Raw genomic sequence first — 12,606 nt, forward strand, 5'->3', positions numbered from 1 at the left:
TCTTCCCCGGCCCTCCTCAAATTTTGCACAGTCCATCGTTCAAAGATAAGAGTCACATCTTTTGCTCCACTCACCACTACCATGCATTCTCCAGAAGGCTGCCCATAAAGGAATGCAGCAGTTGGGCTAAAAAAATAATAATTCCACCCACCCACCCCCACTAAAGCCTGTGATGGTAAGCCCACATTGAAAGCTGACTCACCGGGACATCCTCAAAGAATATGCTTGTGACGTTGTTGTTGGGGCAACTCTGCCAAGCGTTGTTCAGGCGGAATGCTAGGGCACTGGTGTGGCGGCCTTCCAAGGCCGCAAACTTCCGGAAGGTGCAGTTCTGGACATTGATTGGCCCGTCATAAAATTGAATGCCTCTAATAGGGAAATTCCTAAAACACATTTTTTAGAAAAGAAAGGAAATGATTGATCTAGTCACAACGTGCTATTGTAAACATAAAATTAATTGTAGCCACACATGGACCCTGAACTTCTGCTGACAATTTCACACTCAGTTGGAAAAATCAGCTTCTATAATCTCTAGGTCTTTTTTTTTATGTTGAGGGAAACCTTGTGATTCTTATTAGTTCAACTTGGGGTGTCTCATGTCTTGGCAGATCCTGCTTGTTTGCTTGGCGTTCTTAGAAGGAACTTTGGGGGAATTTAGGCCACTGACCTAAAAAGAAGGAATAATATCCTCAAGCCAGTCAAAAGCAAAATTTGGCTCATTGCTCCAGTCTATTAAGCAGTAAGCTGCTTTATTCACAGCAGGGATAACATCCCAAAACAGAGACTTAATGAGCACTGAAATACAACCTTAAACATAGCACTATTAAATGAAATGAAAATGCAGCTGTTTTGTCAGAGATGGTTTCAAATTAGCTGAGATACTCCAGAGCTTGCTGGGCACAAAACCAAACCCTAAATACCAACTCTGGAGTAAGAGGAGGGGGAGAGGAGAGAATATTTCTTATATACCTACTTCTAGAACAGATTCATACCTTATTTGGGTGTTATGGGAACCAGTAGATGCATTTTAACGATGACCAAAACCTCAATATAATCACCTTTTTGAGATGCTGGACTGCAAAAGCTGTGTATGTGTACCCCAAAATTTGTATGTTTGACCCTAAACGATGCATTTACATTTTTGTATGTATTTTAAAATATACTTTTGGGTGCACTTTGTTATTGTATTGCAAAATTGGAAGTGCAAAAACCAAAGGAGAATTGTGTTTTGATCTGCATATTAGCCCAGGAAGTGTGAAGCAGGCTCGTTTGCTTGGAAGTGCAGACAAACCAAAAGCCTTGAGAATCTCTAATTAGAAGACAAACCTATTTTTTGAAAGTTTTCTTTTACAATTTCTCATACCAATAACACATTAGACCAAAACAGTATTTGGGTTTTTAAACAGATGTGCACTTAACTCACAGTCCTACCCCTTAAAAATGGGTCCAACCAATTAATCAACTGAAACTATCGTTGGGTAATCTACTAATCAAACTGATGGAAAGGTACAACTCTACACAGATGACATTGTTGTGAGGTTTTGTACATGGGGCTGCCCTTCAGGACAGTTCAGACATTTCATTTATTACAAAATGGGGAGCTACACTATTAACTAGGGTGTATGGAACACATCTCACCAGTCTTAAAATAAGTCTACCCTAGTTCCGGATCCATTTCTAAGCCCTACTCATGGTGCTGGTTCTAAACTTTAAAGTACCAAATGGTTTGGGACCAGATTATATAAGGACTGTCATGTTCTCCCGATTACTGAGAATTTCTTCAGAGGGCTCTCTTTGAGTCCCTGATGTCAGGCAGGTAGGGAGTCATGAGAGGGCCTTTTCAGTGGTGCACCATGACTTTGGAATTCTCTCACTAGGGAGATTTCCTAGGGCACAGTCCTATGTCCTTCAGGCACTAGGCAAAGATTTTGCTGTTTGCCCGAGTGTCTTAGTGTTGCATTTGGAAGTGCTGTTTTTACTTTGGCCAACACTCCCGCTCTGTGTTTTTTTTTTTTAAAAAAACTTCTATATATTTTATGCATTTTTCTCTTCTAGATTATGTTGTTTGCTACTTTTTGAGAGGCTTGGGCCTGCTAAATTATTTTTTTTAAAAACCGTAAATTAATAAAAATTACAGGAGTTTTTAAACTATGTGCTAATTGCTGTTTGTTAGGGCTCATGAGCTGTAAAGGCCCAGGGATCCCCTCTTGCTCTCTGCACCAGTCTCCTCCGAAGAGGCTGCTGCAGATCAGGGGTACTGATCAGCAGGGCTTGGCATCTGGAATGTCTTAGGAGCAGCTGCCCATCATGGAATAAAGGAAAAGAAAGCAGGAATAAGGGAAAGTCCATTGCATGGTTGTCCGTCCATTTGCATTATGCACAAAGGTGATTTGAAAACACACGCATACATACACAATTCTACACTGCTCTGGGAGCCTGAACAAAATGGAAAATGCCACAAACTAGAGTAAGACGCACTGGCCAATGGGAAGAGTCCGTCCGCTGTGGTCCAGGCCCCCAGGCCCCCAGACATTGTTGTCCATAGTTTCGGTCCCCAGGTTTCCACTTTCACCTACAAAGAGGCTGTTTTTTATTTCTTGTTTTGATCCATCATCGTGTGGGAAGGTTCCACCACTAGAAGAGATTGAGCATTGCATGTTAGCAAGACTGCTTAGGTCAAATCCTGCTTTCAATGACTGGTGTAAGTAAAAAATACACAGAACTTAAAAAGAGAAGTCGGGAACGCTTACCTAGCCAAAGTGAGTCCAATGCCATTGTCAGCAAACCTGCAAGGAAAAGAACACATTTAGAACAGATACCTGGTGGGCCTCAGGTTCAAGATGGTACAATGATTGGGTCGCCTAATTTCTCTGTGGGTTACTCTCATCCATTGTGTAGAAATATTGGCATTTCCTTGCCTCGTGCAATTTGACATACAAAAAGTCTTGCTCCTATCCACGCTGGCTTGATGCTAAACCATGGCTTGTGCCAACCATGGTTAGGAACCAACACCATGTTTTATGCTTCCTGACCTACCACAGACATAACCATGGTACTGAGTAGCTTGCCTGATTTTGTTCCACATCTACTGAGTTTTGTGAGTTCACATCTGTTTCCATGCATAGCAGCCTCTTGAGGTAGAGCAATGGCCATAAGTGTGGTTTGTCAATGGTCTGTGAACTCAGACAAAATAGCAAACCACAGTTGTGCATGGATAATGGCTGCAAAAGAGCTTTAAACTGAATTTAGACCAGTCTTTGCTAACTTGGTGTCCTTCAGATGTTTTGGACCACAATTCCCATCAGACCCAGCCAGCCCTGATTTGTCAGCCCCAAAGAAACCCTCATCTTCAGGCAGACATTAAAAGATGATGCCATGATTAAACTAAACAAACCATGGTTTTGTGATCTGATTTCTTTCTGCATCCCAATTTTCTTTGTGCATCCAGGTGTACACCAAGAACTTCCATCCATACAGGCTGCCCAGATCTCTCTGCACATCAGAACTGTTGTGCTTGCAGCACATTGCTGGATGAGAGTGAATGTGGGCAAGTATATCACTTGATTTTTCTGCCACCACTCACCATATGCTCAGAGGCACATGTTACCAAATTCTTCCAAACTACACAGGAAGTGAATTGGACTGTGAAAGCCCAACCCAAATTGTGTTTGCATTTGACAAATTTGTAGGGCAGTACAATATCTCAGAGAGGAGGTCAGGTCTCCTGCTCCCCTGGTGCATTTACTATAGCTGCCCAATTTCCCTGCTTTTTAAAGTTTGATAGAAGTATCTGTTGACTATAGGTACATTCTTAAACTGCAAGGTTTTTTGCCTATTAGTGAATATTCATTTTGGTCATAGTAACCAAATCTTTCATTATAACTTTGTTTACAAATGTTTGGCTGCAGCCTTCAACACACTTACTCTGGAGTAATCCCATAAACCCCAGAAATAATTAGGGATTGTGTCTCTGAACAGAGGAAAATTACAAATATGATTTTATCGCAAGCAAAGTGGAAGGGGGGAACGAGGTTGGAAATCACTGAAATTATTACGCCACAAGAGGGCAGGCATGTTACATGACTACTTTTTGCACAGAATTCCTGCAGCTTCCAAGGCTGCCTATAAATGTTGAAAGATGTGTGTGTTGCAATTCACATTAGCATATATTTGTCCTGGTGTGATATATTACAGTAACAAATATTAAAATGGCCAGATCCCTATGTCTATAAAAATGCTAGGTTATGAGAGTTGGAGGCTGATTTGGAAGAAATAATTAGTGCCAACAACTTAACAACATGGAAAATACTTTCATGCTCTGCTGAAAACTTTGAGATATTAGAGTTGCTTGTAAACACTCAGCTATGAAGACATTTGGGGTGGCCGGTGGAGGGGAGGGCAAGTGATTAAAAGACAGAAGCAACCACGTGTGCATGCAGGACTAGACATCTTCTGCTCTCATTTTATTTGTATGCATGCTACACAACGGCTGGCACAGCAGTCCAAACCTTCTTTGTGGCACCCTGGAGGTGGGGGTGTTGGGTTGGGCAAAAGCATCCCTCCCTTCATCACTGCTGGCCTCTGCCAGTGGAGTGACACCAGCGTCATTCCGCCAGCACAGAGCTCACTTCCTCCCAAACGTGCAGGAGGATGGAAGTGCTACTGGCAGAAAGTCACAAAACGGGGTATTCCAGGGGTAGGAATGGGCTCATCTGGCCTGGGATCCAGATTTACCTCCCCACTAAAGAGCGTTTGCCAACTAGTGGGCCACCAGATGTTGTTGGACCACAATTCCCATCTTTCCTGACCATTGGCAATGCTGGCTGAGGCTGATGGGAGTTGTGGTCCAACAACATCTGGTGGCCCACTAGTTGGGAAAGGCTGGACTATAACCATCCACACCCGGCAAAATGGACTGAGGTAGCATGGTGACATTGGCAAAAATCTACAGTATGCAAAATAGTGTATCGCCTTCCTCACATGACCCAAGAAGGGCACAGCCCTTCGTGACAGCAAAAGGGGTGGTGCAAAGCAGGCTGTCCCCACAACATGCTCATTGTATAGACCTGTCCACATTCACACAATGCTTCCGGCATCATTTTCTCCGAGTTGAGGCTGGTCAATAGGAAAACGGGCACTGTCCCATCAACTTCAGTCTGCCCTCAGCCCACCTCCACAAGCTGGGGTGGTTGAGGGCCAATAAACTGAGTCTGAATCCTAGCAAGACAGAGACTCTGTGGGTTGGTGGTTCCCAAGTTCGGAAAATTGGTCAGTTGCATGCTTTGGATGGGGTTGTACTCCCTCTGAAAGAGCAGGTCTGTAGTCTGGGGGTGCTCCTGGATCCAACTTTGTCACTAGAGGCCCAGGTGACCTCCGTGGCTAGGAGTGCCTTTTACCAACTTCGGCTGGTAAGACAACTGCGGATGTTTCTGGACCAGGATAGCCTGACCACTGTTGTCCATGCACTGGTAACCTCCAGGCAGGATTACTGTAATGCGCTCTATGTGGGGCTACCCTTGAGGTTGGTCCGGAAGCTGCAGCTGGTGAAAAATGCAGCGGCGAGACTGTTCACTGGGGCAGGATATCACCAGCATGTCACCCCACTGCTGAAAGAATTGCTAGGTACCAGGCTAATTTCAAGGTTCTAGTGTTGGTATACAAAGTCCTATACAGCTTGGGACCAGGATACCTCAAAGACTGTCTTATCCCTTATATACCCAGTCGATCATTTGCTCTGCAGATGAGGGCCTCCTGCAGATACCATCTTATCAAGAGGTCCGTTCCGCACAACGTAGAAAGCAGATATTTAGTGTTGTGGCATCTACCCTTTGGAATTCCCTCCCCTTAAAGGTGCCATCTCTGTTACCTTTTCGGTGCCTACTGAAGACCTTCCACTTTCAACAAGCCTTTTAAGTAGAGACCTTATCCCAGTCTTTGCCTGTGCTGGAATTGCTTTTTAATATGTTTTTAAAGCTTCTTTTTTTTAACAAAGAGATGTTTTTGAAGCTTTTTAAAAATGCTTTCAAAGATGTTTTGTTTTAATATGTTCTTAATGGTTGTTTTGTTTTGATATATTTTAAAGTCTGTTTTTATGATGTGTTAAAGTATTTTTAGTGCTTTTGTTTGCCGCCCTGGGCTCCTCCTGGGAGAAAGGGAGGGATATAAATCAAATAAATAAATAAGTTGGGCCTGCCTTCTCCTGAACATAATAGTAGAGGAGTTAAAACCTCTAGACATATGATTGGTCCTCTGTGGCAGAGTGGCCAGGTTGCAACCTAGAGATGCTGTCTGTCTCTTTAAGGCGAGGACGAGAACCTATGGCCCTCCAGATGATGCTTGACCCTGACTCCCAACAGGCCCAGCCAGCACGGCCAGTGGGCAGGTAGGGCTGGGAGAGCCCCCTGCCTGGAATCCTGAACTGCCAGTCAGTGTAGGCAGCACTGCGCTAGATGGACCAATGATCTGACTCAGTGTAAAACAGCTTCCTCTGTTCCTAAAAGTTACAACTGAATTTTTCAGGGTGGCGCGGGGCTGCAACTTTGGAGCCATGAGACAGACAGGTAAGATCTCCAGGATGCTACAACCTGGCAGTTTTACCCCTTTGGAGAAAGAGAAAAAAGAAAGAATCTGCTACCCTTTCCAGACTTTTCAACTGACCGTTATTTACACAGCCCTTCCACAAGCTGCACATGTCTTACCTCCCTGGCACTCGGATTCTTGGCAATAGCATCCTACCACATAAGACAAAGCCATGAGCCCAGCTGCTTATATTTTATTTCAGGCTCAAGCAGATTATGTAAAGTTCCTTTGCTGCTGCAGCTTATTATAATGGGTCTCATACTGACACACACGCATGGGTATACAGACTAGACACACAAACACTCCTACAAGCCCTGCGCTAAAGGCAAGTCAGGTTTTGTTTCTGGGGGGGAAATCCCCAAGGTGGCTTGCTTCCTTGCTGTTTTTCATTTTTTGCATTAATCTCAGCCAGATGAAAGATGCCAAGCATTCTAAATAGGCCTCCCTACTCGCTGTAAATATCAAGCTGAACTTTGGAGGGTTGAACGGAGGCAATACTCACTGGCAGTCGTCCAACCACACATCTCCTCCCCTCAGCCAGGCTCCATGGTCCTGGTTCTTGTAAGCAATAAAGCGTTGAATGATAGCAGGTTCTCTGGGCTTCAAAGGGTCGGCGTCTTTATGTGGGCTGTACCTGGAAAGGCAACAGGCGAGAAAAACGTAGTCAGCAACAGAAAGGGCTGGGTGACCTCTAGAGCTTTTAGAGGTGGTGATGTGTGGTGCTCCTATGACCATTTTTATTATTTACTTCCAGTATTTCTAGAGTGCTTTTCATCACAGATGGTCTCTGTACGTGGGACCGCAGTATCTTGTGGAACGCCTCTCCCGCTATGAACCGACCCGGTCACTTCGCTCAGCGTCTAAGGCCCTCCTCCGGGTACCAACCCATCGGGAAGCCCGGAGGACAGTTACTTGATCTAGGGCCTTTTCTGTAGTGGCCCCCGAATTGTGGAATAGCCTCCCCGAAGAAATACGCCTGGCGCCGACGCTTCTATCTTTTCGGCGCCAGGTTAAGACCTGGCTATGCTCCCAGGCATTTTAAAGCGTTTAATGTTACAATTTTAAATCTCTTTGTTTCAGTTTATTTATTGTGATATTTTATATTTCTGTACTTTTAATCTTTTGTACACCGCCCAGAGAGCTATTCGCTATGGGCGGTTTAAAAATGAAATAAAACAAATAAATAAAATAAAAATTCAGCATCAAGTGCAAGCTTCTCAACCTTTTACGAAACAAAAAGAGAACCCTCCACTCCCCGCTGTAGCTTTGCACGTGCAACAATTTATCTGCAGAAACTTTCTCCATTATCACTGTAGTCTGATAAATATAAAATGTAATGGAAAACACAGGAACAAGATAAGAACATAAGAAGAGTCAGCTGGATCCAGCCAGTGGCCCATCTAGTCCAGCATCCTGTTCTCACAATGGCCAACCAGATTCCTAAGGGAAGCCCACATGTAGTCTAGTATTGTCAATAGTGACTGGCAGCAGTACTCCAGGCAGGGGTCTCTCCTAGTCCCACCTGGAGATGCCAGGGATTGAACCTGGGACTTCTGCATGTAAAGCATGTGCTCTGCTGCTGAGCTAGGTAACAGAGGTGATAAACAGGATAGCTGGTGCAAAAACACAACTCTATTTGAACTTGTTTCCTTTCCCTAATTCCCAGTTGTAGCTTCTTCCCCACCCGGCCTCCACAGAGAGTTCAAAGGAAATGTGAAATGGATCGTTAAGGAATGATTTAGTCACCTAATGCTGCAGCCTCTAGGTAAGATACGTTGTTGTGTATATTTGTTAAGCAGAGAATAACAGCAGTCTGAAATGCGTGTGTGCCGGTGTGTGCGTTTACCTAAGTAGCAGGCTTTTACCCTGCATTGAGACCACTGAGACTTAAGACTTAGTAAAATAAGAAAAGCTACTTTATTTATAGAAATACATAGTAGATAGAAAGGCATACCTAGTTCTAACTAACTAACTAAGTTGGAGGCACAACGCCGTGGCTTGGGAGTTGCCCTCATGGCTAGGAGAGAGAGAGCAGAGACAAAGATGTCTCCTATCTCCAGGACAGTCGAAGAAGAGAAGAGGAAGAAAGGGCGGAAGGAGGAGGGACAGATAAGCTTCCTTAAGATATATCAGTCTAACAATGTAAGGAAGTCAGTCAGAGCATCACAGGTAAAGGTAATCAACCTAGCCATCTGGAGGACCCTAACTCTATCTCCCTTCTGGAACATAAACAAAAGAACAAAACAGGAGTTGCTCTTGCCCCACTTCCAACAAGATATAAGTAGTATTAAAACAATCCAATAGACAAAACCAAATAATCAATGAACAAACAAATGAGCTGAGCAGTTAAAGCAGGTAACCCCCGCTGCCCCATTAAAATAAAAGCTAAAGGGGAAAGCCCACTGACAGTTCACAGGCAGCAAGAAAATAAAAGATGCTAAAAGAGTTTAAATATGTTATTTAAAAAAAACAAACTCTCTGAAGGACCTAGAAGAAAAGTGAAAGGTTTTTGCCTGGCACCGTGATTATATTAAGGTAGGCGACAGGCAATCACCCTTGGTGAAAGCATTGTGCAAAGTGGAGGGCCACCAGTGAAAAGGCTCTTTCTCTTTGTTGCCCATCCAATGAACCTCCAAAGGAAGGAGCACTCAGAGGAAGTAAGGACCAGGTAGGCACATACGGAAAGAGGCATCCCACAAGGTTTTTGACCAGTTTGCACACCGTTTCCTGTTTAGTCAAATTCATTATTGGGGAACTCTTGAACTCTTAAAATTTGCTTCAAAAAAACCTTGGTCTTTGCGCTGCCTAATGACAGTGAGTTCTGCAAGAGAACTGTACATTAGATGAACAGAACAACCTCTCCCCTTCACGGGAGACTTTTCTCAAGAAAACATTTGCTTTTGCAAGTTCCTACCCAAGCCATGAAAGACAAGACGTATTAGCTCACAAACGCTTAGTCATAGAGACGTGAAATGCTCTCGCAGCGTTTTGAGGATTTGTCAGGGGAAGCAGCAAAAGGAAGCTGTAAGGAAAGCTATCCCACAGCTGCTGCCTACCAGCTGCCACTCTGGTGAAAGAAATTGAGGTAGCCCTGCAGAATAGACAGCTATCCCTTCTCCCCGCATGTCAGCTTTCTTCAGCTGCACTAAAGTTGATCGCAATGCAGCTTGGACAAACACAACAGCTCAACAGCAGACTTGCACCAAATACCGATAGTGATACTGAATAAAAATTCATGACTCGACAAGGCAGGCAAGAGCACATTTGTTCCGGTCGCTGACAGATATCCAGAGCGTACTTTGTTTCACTTAATAAACCAACATCTTGAGCAAAACTGGGAAATGCAGAGTTCCAAAAAATTAGTCTTATTTTGGCAGCGTCAACCTTCTTGTAATCAGATTGGCCTACATAGCTGGGAAGAGCGATCCCTGATTAAAGGGTTTTTCTTTTCTGTTTTAAGTTGAAGCTACAGGCTGATGCAGATCTGGAGTTGGTCTCTAATAACCTTCTCCACTAGAAGCAGAAGTTACTGAGATGACAATCCAAATTAATGGAAGTGTAATATATTTAAAATTCTGGATCTCTAAAAAGTGTAAGGCACAACTTGAAGCAACTGATGGTAAGGGAATCTAGACGAGTACTCTGAACTTACAAAAGTGCGGGGAGAAGGGATAGCTGTCTATTCTGCAGGGCTACCTCAATTTCTTTCACCAGAGTGGCAGCTGGTAGAAGAGACGTATCTCAGTGGTGGAGCACATGCTTTGCATGCAGAAGGTCCCAGGTTCAAGCCACAGCATGAGAAAGTCCCCTGCCTGCAAACCTGGACAGCCACTGCCAGTCAGTGTGGCAACACTGAGCTAGATGAACCAAAAGTCTACCCTCAGTATAAGGCAGCTTCCTATGTCCCTGAAACCAAAATTCAGCATTAACAACAACAAAAAACGAATCCCTGCAACTGCCCAAATTATGCAGATTTGATTGTGCTTGCTTATTTTGCTGAATTTATTCTAGTGTACTTGGAGAGGAAAGGAGCTATGCAATGCACTTATGGCCATATTCCTGACCTCTGGAAATTCTAATAAGTACCCCTGCCCTGCTCCCCTCCAAAAAAGTCTGGCTCCAAAGATTTAGCTAAGCCTTGTCAATGCACTTTCGGTACCGTTTTTGCAATCATCAGGACCAGAAGCTTATTTCCTGATGCATGAAAAAGTGGAGGTTCTCGGGATGCTAAATGATGCCAAACTTTGGGTGCTTTCTGACGCATGCTTGGAATCGGGCCAAACGTTTCAGACCAGAAGCAACTTGATCATAAAGTGATTATCTCTGTAAGAGAGGGAAGTGGCTTAACAAGAGGGGGCTCCTCCAGGCATAGTGAGCAGCCTGGGAAGCCATTGATATGGCATGAACAAAGGTCAAGGCCCACAACCACAAGAAGAGAAACAGGAAGCGCTATGGAGAGTCTTAACAGAGAGGACTAGAAGCAAAACTGATGCAGGCACGACAGAGGGACAGGGTAAGGACTTAAAAGAACTCATGCGCTGCGCTGGGAACAGGGAGTTAGCATTTCCAGATAAAGAGGAAAGCTGCATGAGAGTAGATCTCTCTCGCCCACACGCATCCCAAAACCATGCAAAGGGTTCCCGTGGATATGAATAGCATTCATTTCCCCGCCTGAGCTGCAGAGAACTCTCCAAATATAACCCACAGAAGTCAGATTACCTCCCCGCAATCAAGGTCAGGATGGGCCTTTTGTCCTTGGCAGACGCTGGTGTTGTTTTAACTCCATTATCTATGATCATTCCAGCCTGGAAAGAAGGGGGGGGGGCAAACAACTTTTGTCAGCCGTATGTACTTTTACAAAATCTCCATGGGCCAAATTCTTAGGAGAACATATATCAACGTATACGCAAACATATATACATATAATATGCACACACATACATGTTTTCACTGGGTTCAGTGGAATCTGGCTTCACACCAGCAAAAGAATTTGGAATATTATCTGGCACGGAACAGATCGTACCATCATTTTTTCTTAGCTACTTTGGGAGCTCCAATGTTTACCAGGAGCCTGTAATAATTAGTTGTATTAGAGCAAGGGTGGGGAACCCTAGGCCCATGGGCCAAATGAGGTCCTCCAGGCCTCTCTTTGAGATTCTTCCCCAGGCAACACCCTCTGTTCCCAGGACATGCCTCTTACGGACCCTTAGAGGCCTCCACGAGTGCTTTTGCCCAGCTAGATTGTGTCCTTGAACTGTGATGATGTTGGCCTGGATGGAGTGATGTGTGGGTTAGAAACCTCTGACTTTTGCATGGCTGGAAAGGTTACAGATCACACCTGTTCCTCCACTCACTTTTTATTATTCTTTATTCAATTTATTTGCCTCTGGCCTCACCCACCATGGGCATACGGCCCCTGGAAGATTGCCCACGAGGCAATGCGGCCCTCGGGCTACAAATGTCCCCCACCCCTGCATTAGAATCAATAGGGATACTATTCAGAATAAATTAATATGTTTCTTACTCCTCCATTGGCCTTTCTAGCATGAAATCTGTGAACTTGCCATCCTGGATTTAAAACCCAATGCAGAGAGATAACACATACTAACCAGAGCAACTGTTTCGGAGAGAGATGCAGAACCTGTGGCCCTCCAGATATTATTGGCCCACAACCTCCATCATGCCTGACTATTGACCATGCTGGCTGGGGCTGATGGGAATCCAGCAACTTTTGGAGAGCCACAGGTTCTCCATTTCTGGTTTAGGAGAGTGGGGTGGGCATAGATCTGCCCGCCCCACTGAACGTTTTTGGTATGTTTGTTTTCATGCTTCTTAGAAACAAAAATCAGAGCACAGAGGAGTCTAGTCAGCCATGGAGGTGTCCAACTACTAGACACATGAAATACATTAAGGCATGTAATGTTTTGTCTCGCTTGGATGCTGACTGCAGTTCTCGTCTCTCACACACATCAGTTGCTGCTTTGCCATATCTTGGCATTTGAAATAACACTCTCATGTATATATAGA

The 12,606-nt window shown here is 44.3% G+C and overlaps 1 protein-coding gene across 2 annotated transcripts in view; it reads right to left on the bottom strand.

The window, feature by feature from the left end:
* The window catches only part of CEMIP (cell migration inducing hyaluronidase 1), a 182,029-nt gene that overhangs the window by 16,800 nt on the left and 152,623 nt on the right, over window positions 1-12,606 (bottom strand). For both annotated transcript variants that reach the window (XM_061595567.1, XM_061595568.1), the window contains exons 17-21: window positions 11,299-11,384; window positions 7,082-7,213; window positions 2,751-2,786; window positions 2,479-2,634; window positions 203-383 (exon numbers count right to left, since the gene is read on the bottom strand). In XM_061595567.1, coding sequence (XP_061451551.1) covers window positions 203-383; window positions 2,479-2,634; window positions 2,751-2,786; window positions 7,082-7,213; window positions 11,299-11,384 — 591 coding nt within the window. The remainder of the gene's footprint in view (window positions 1-202; window positions 384-2,478; window positions 2,635-2,750; window positions 2,787-7,081; window positions 7,214-11,298; window positions 11,385-12,606) is intronic.

The sequence above is a fragment of the Rhineura floridana genome, chromosome 14 (assembly GCF_030035675.1).
Source record: "Rhineura floridana isolate rRhiFlo1 chromosome 14, rRhiFlo1.hap2, whole genome shotgun sequence".
In the NCBI taxonomy this organism is placed as follows: Eukaryota; Metazoa; Chordata; class Lepidosauria; order Squamata; family Rhineuridae; genus Rhineura; species Rhineura floridana.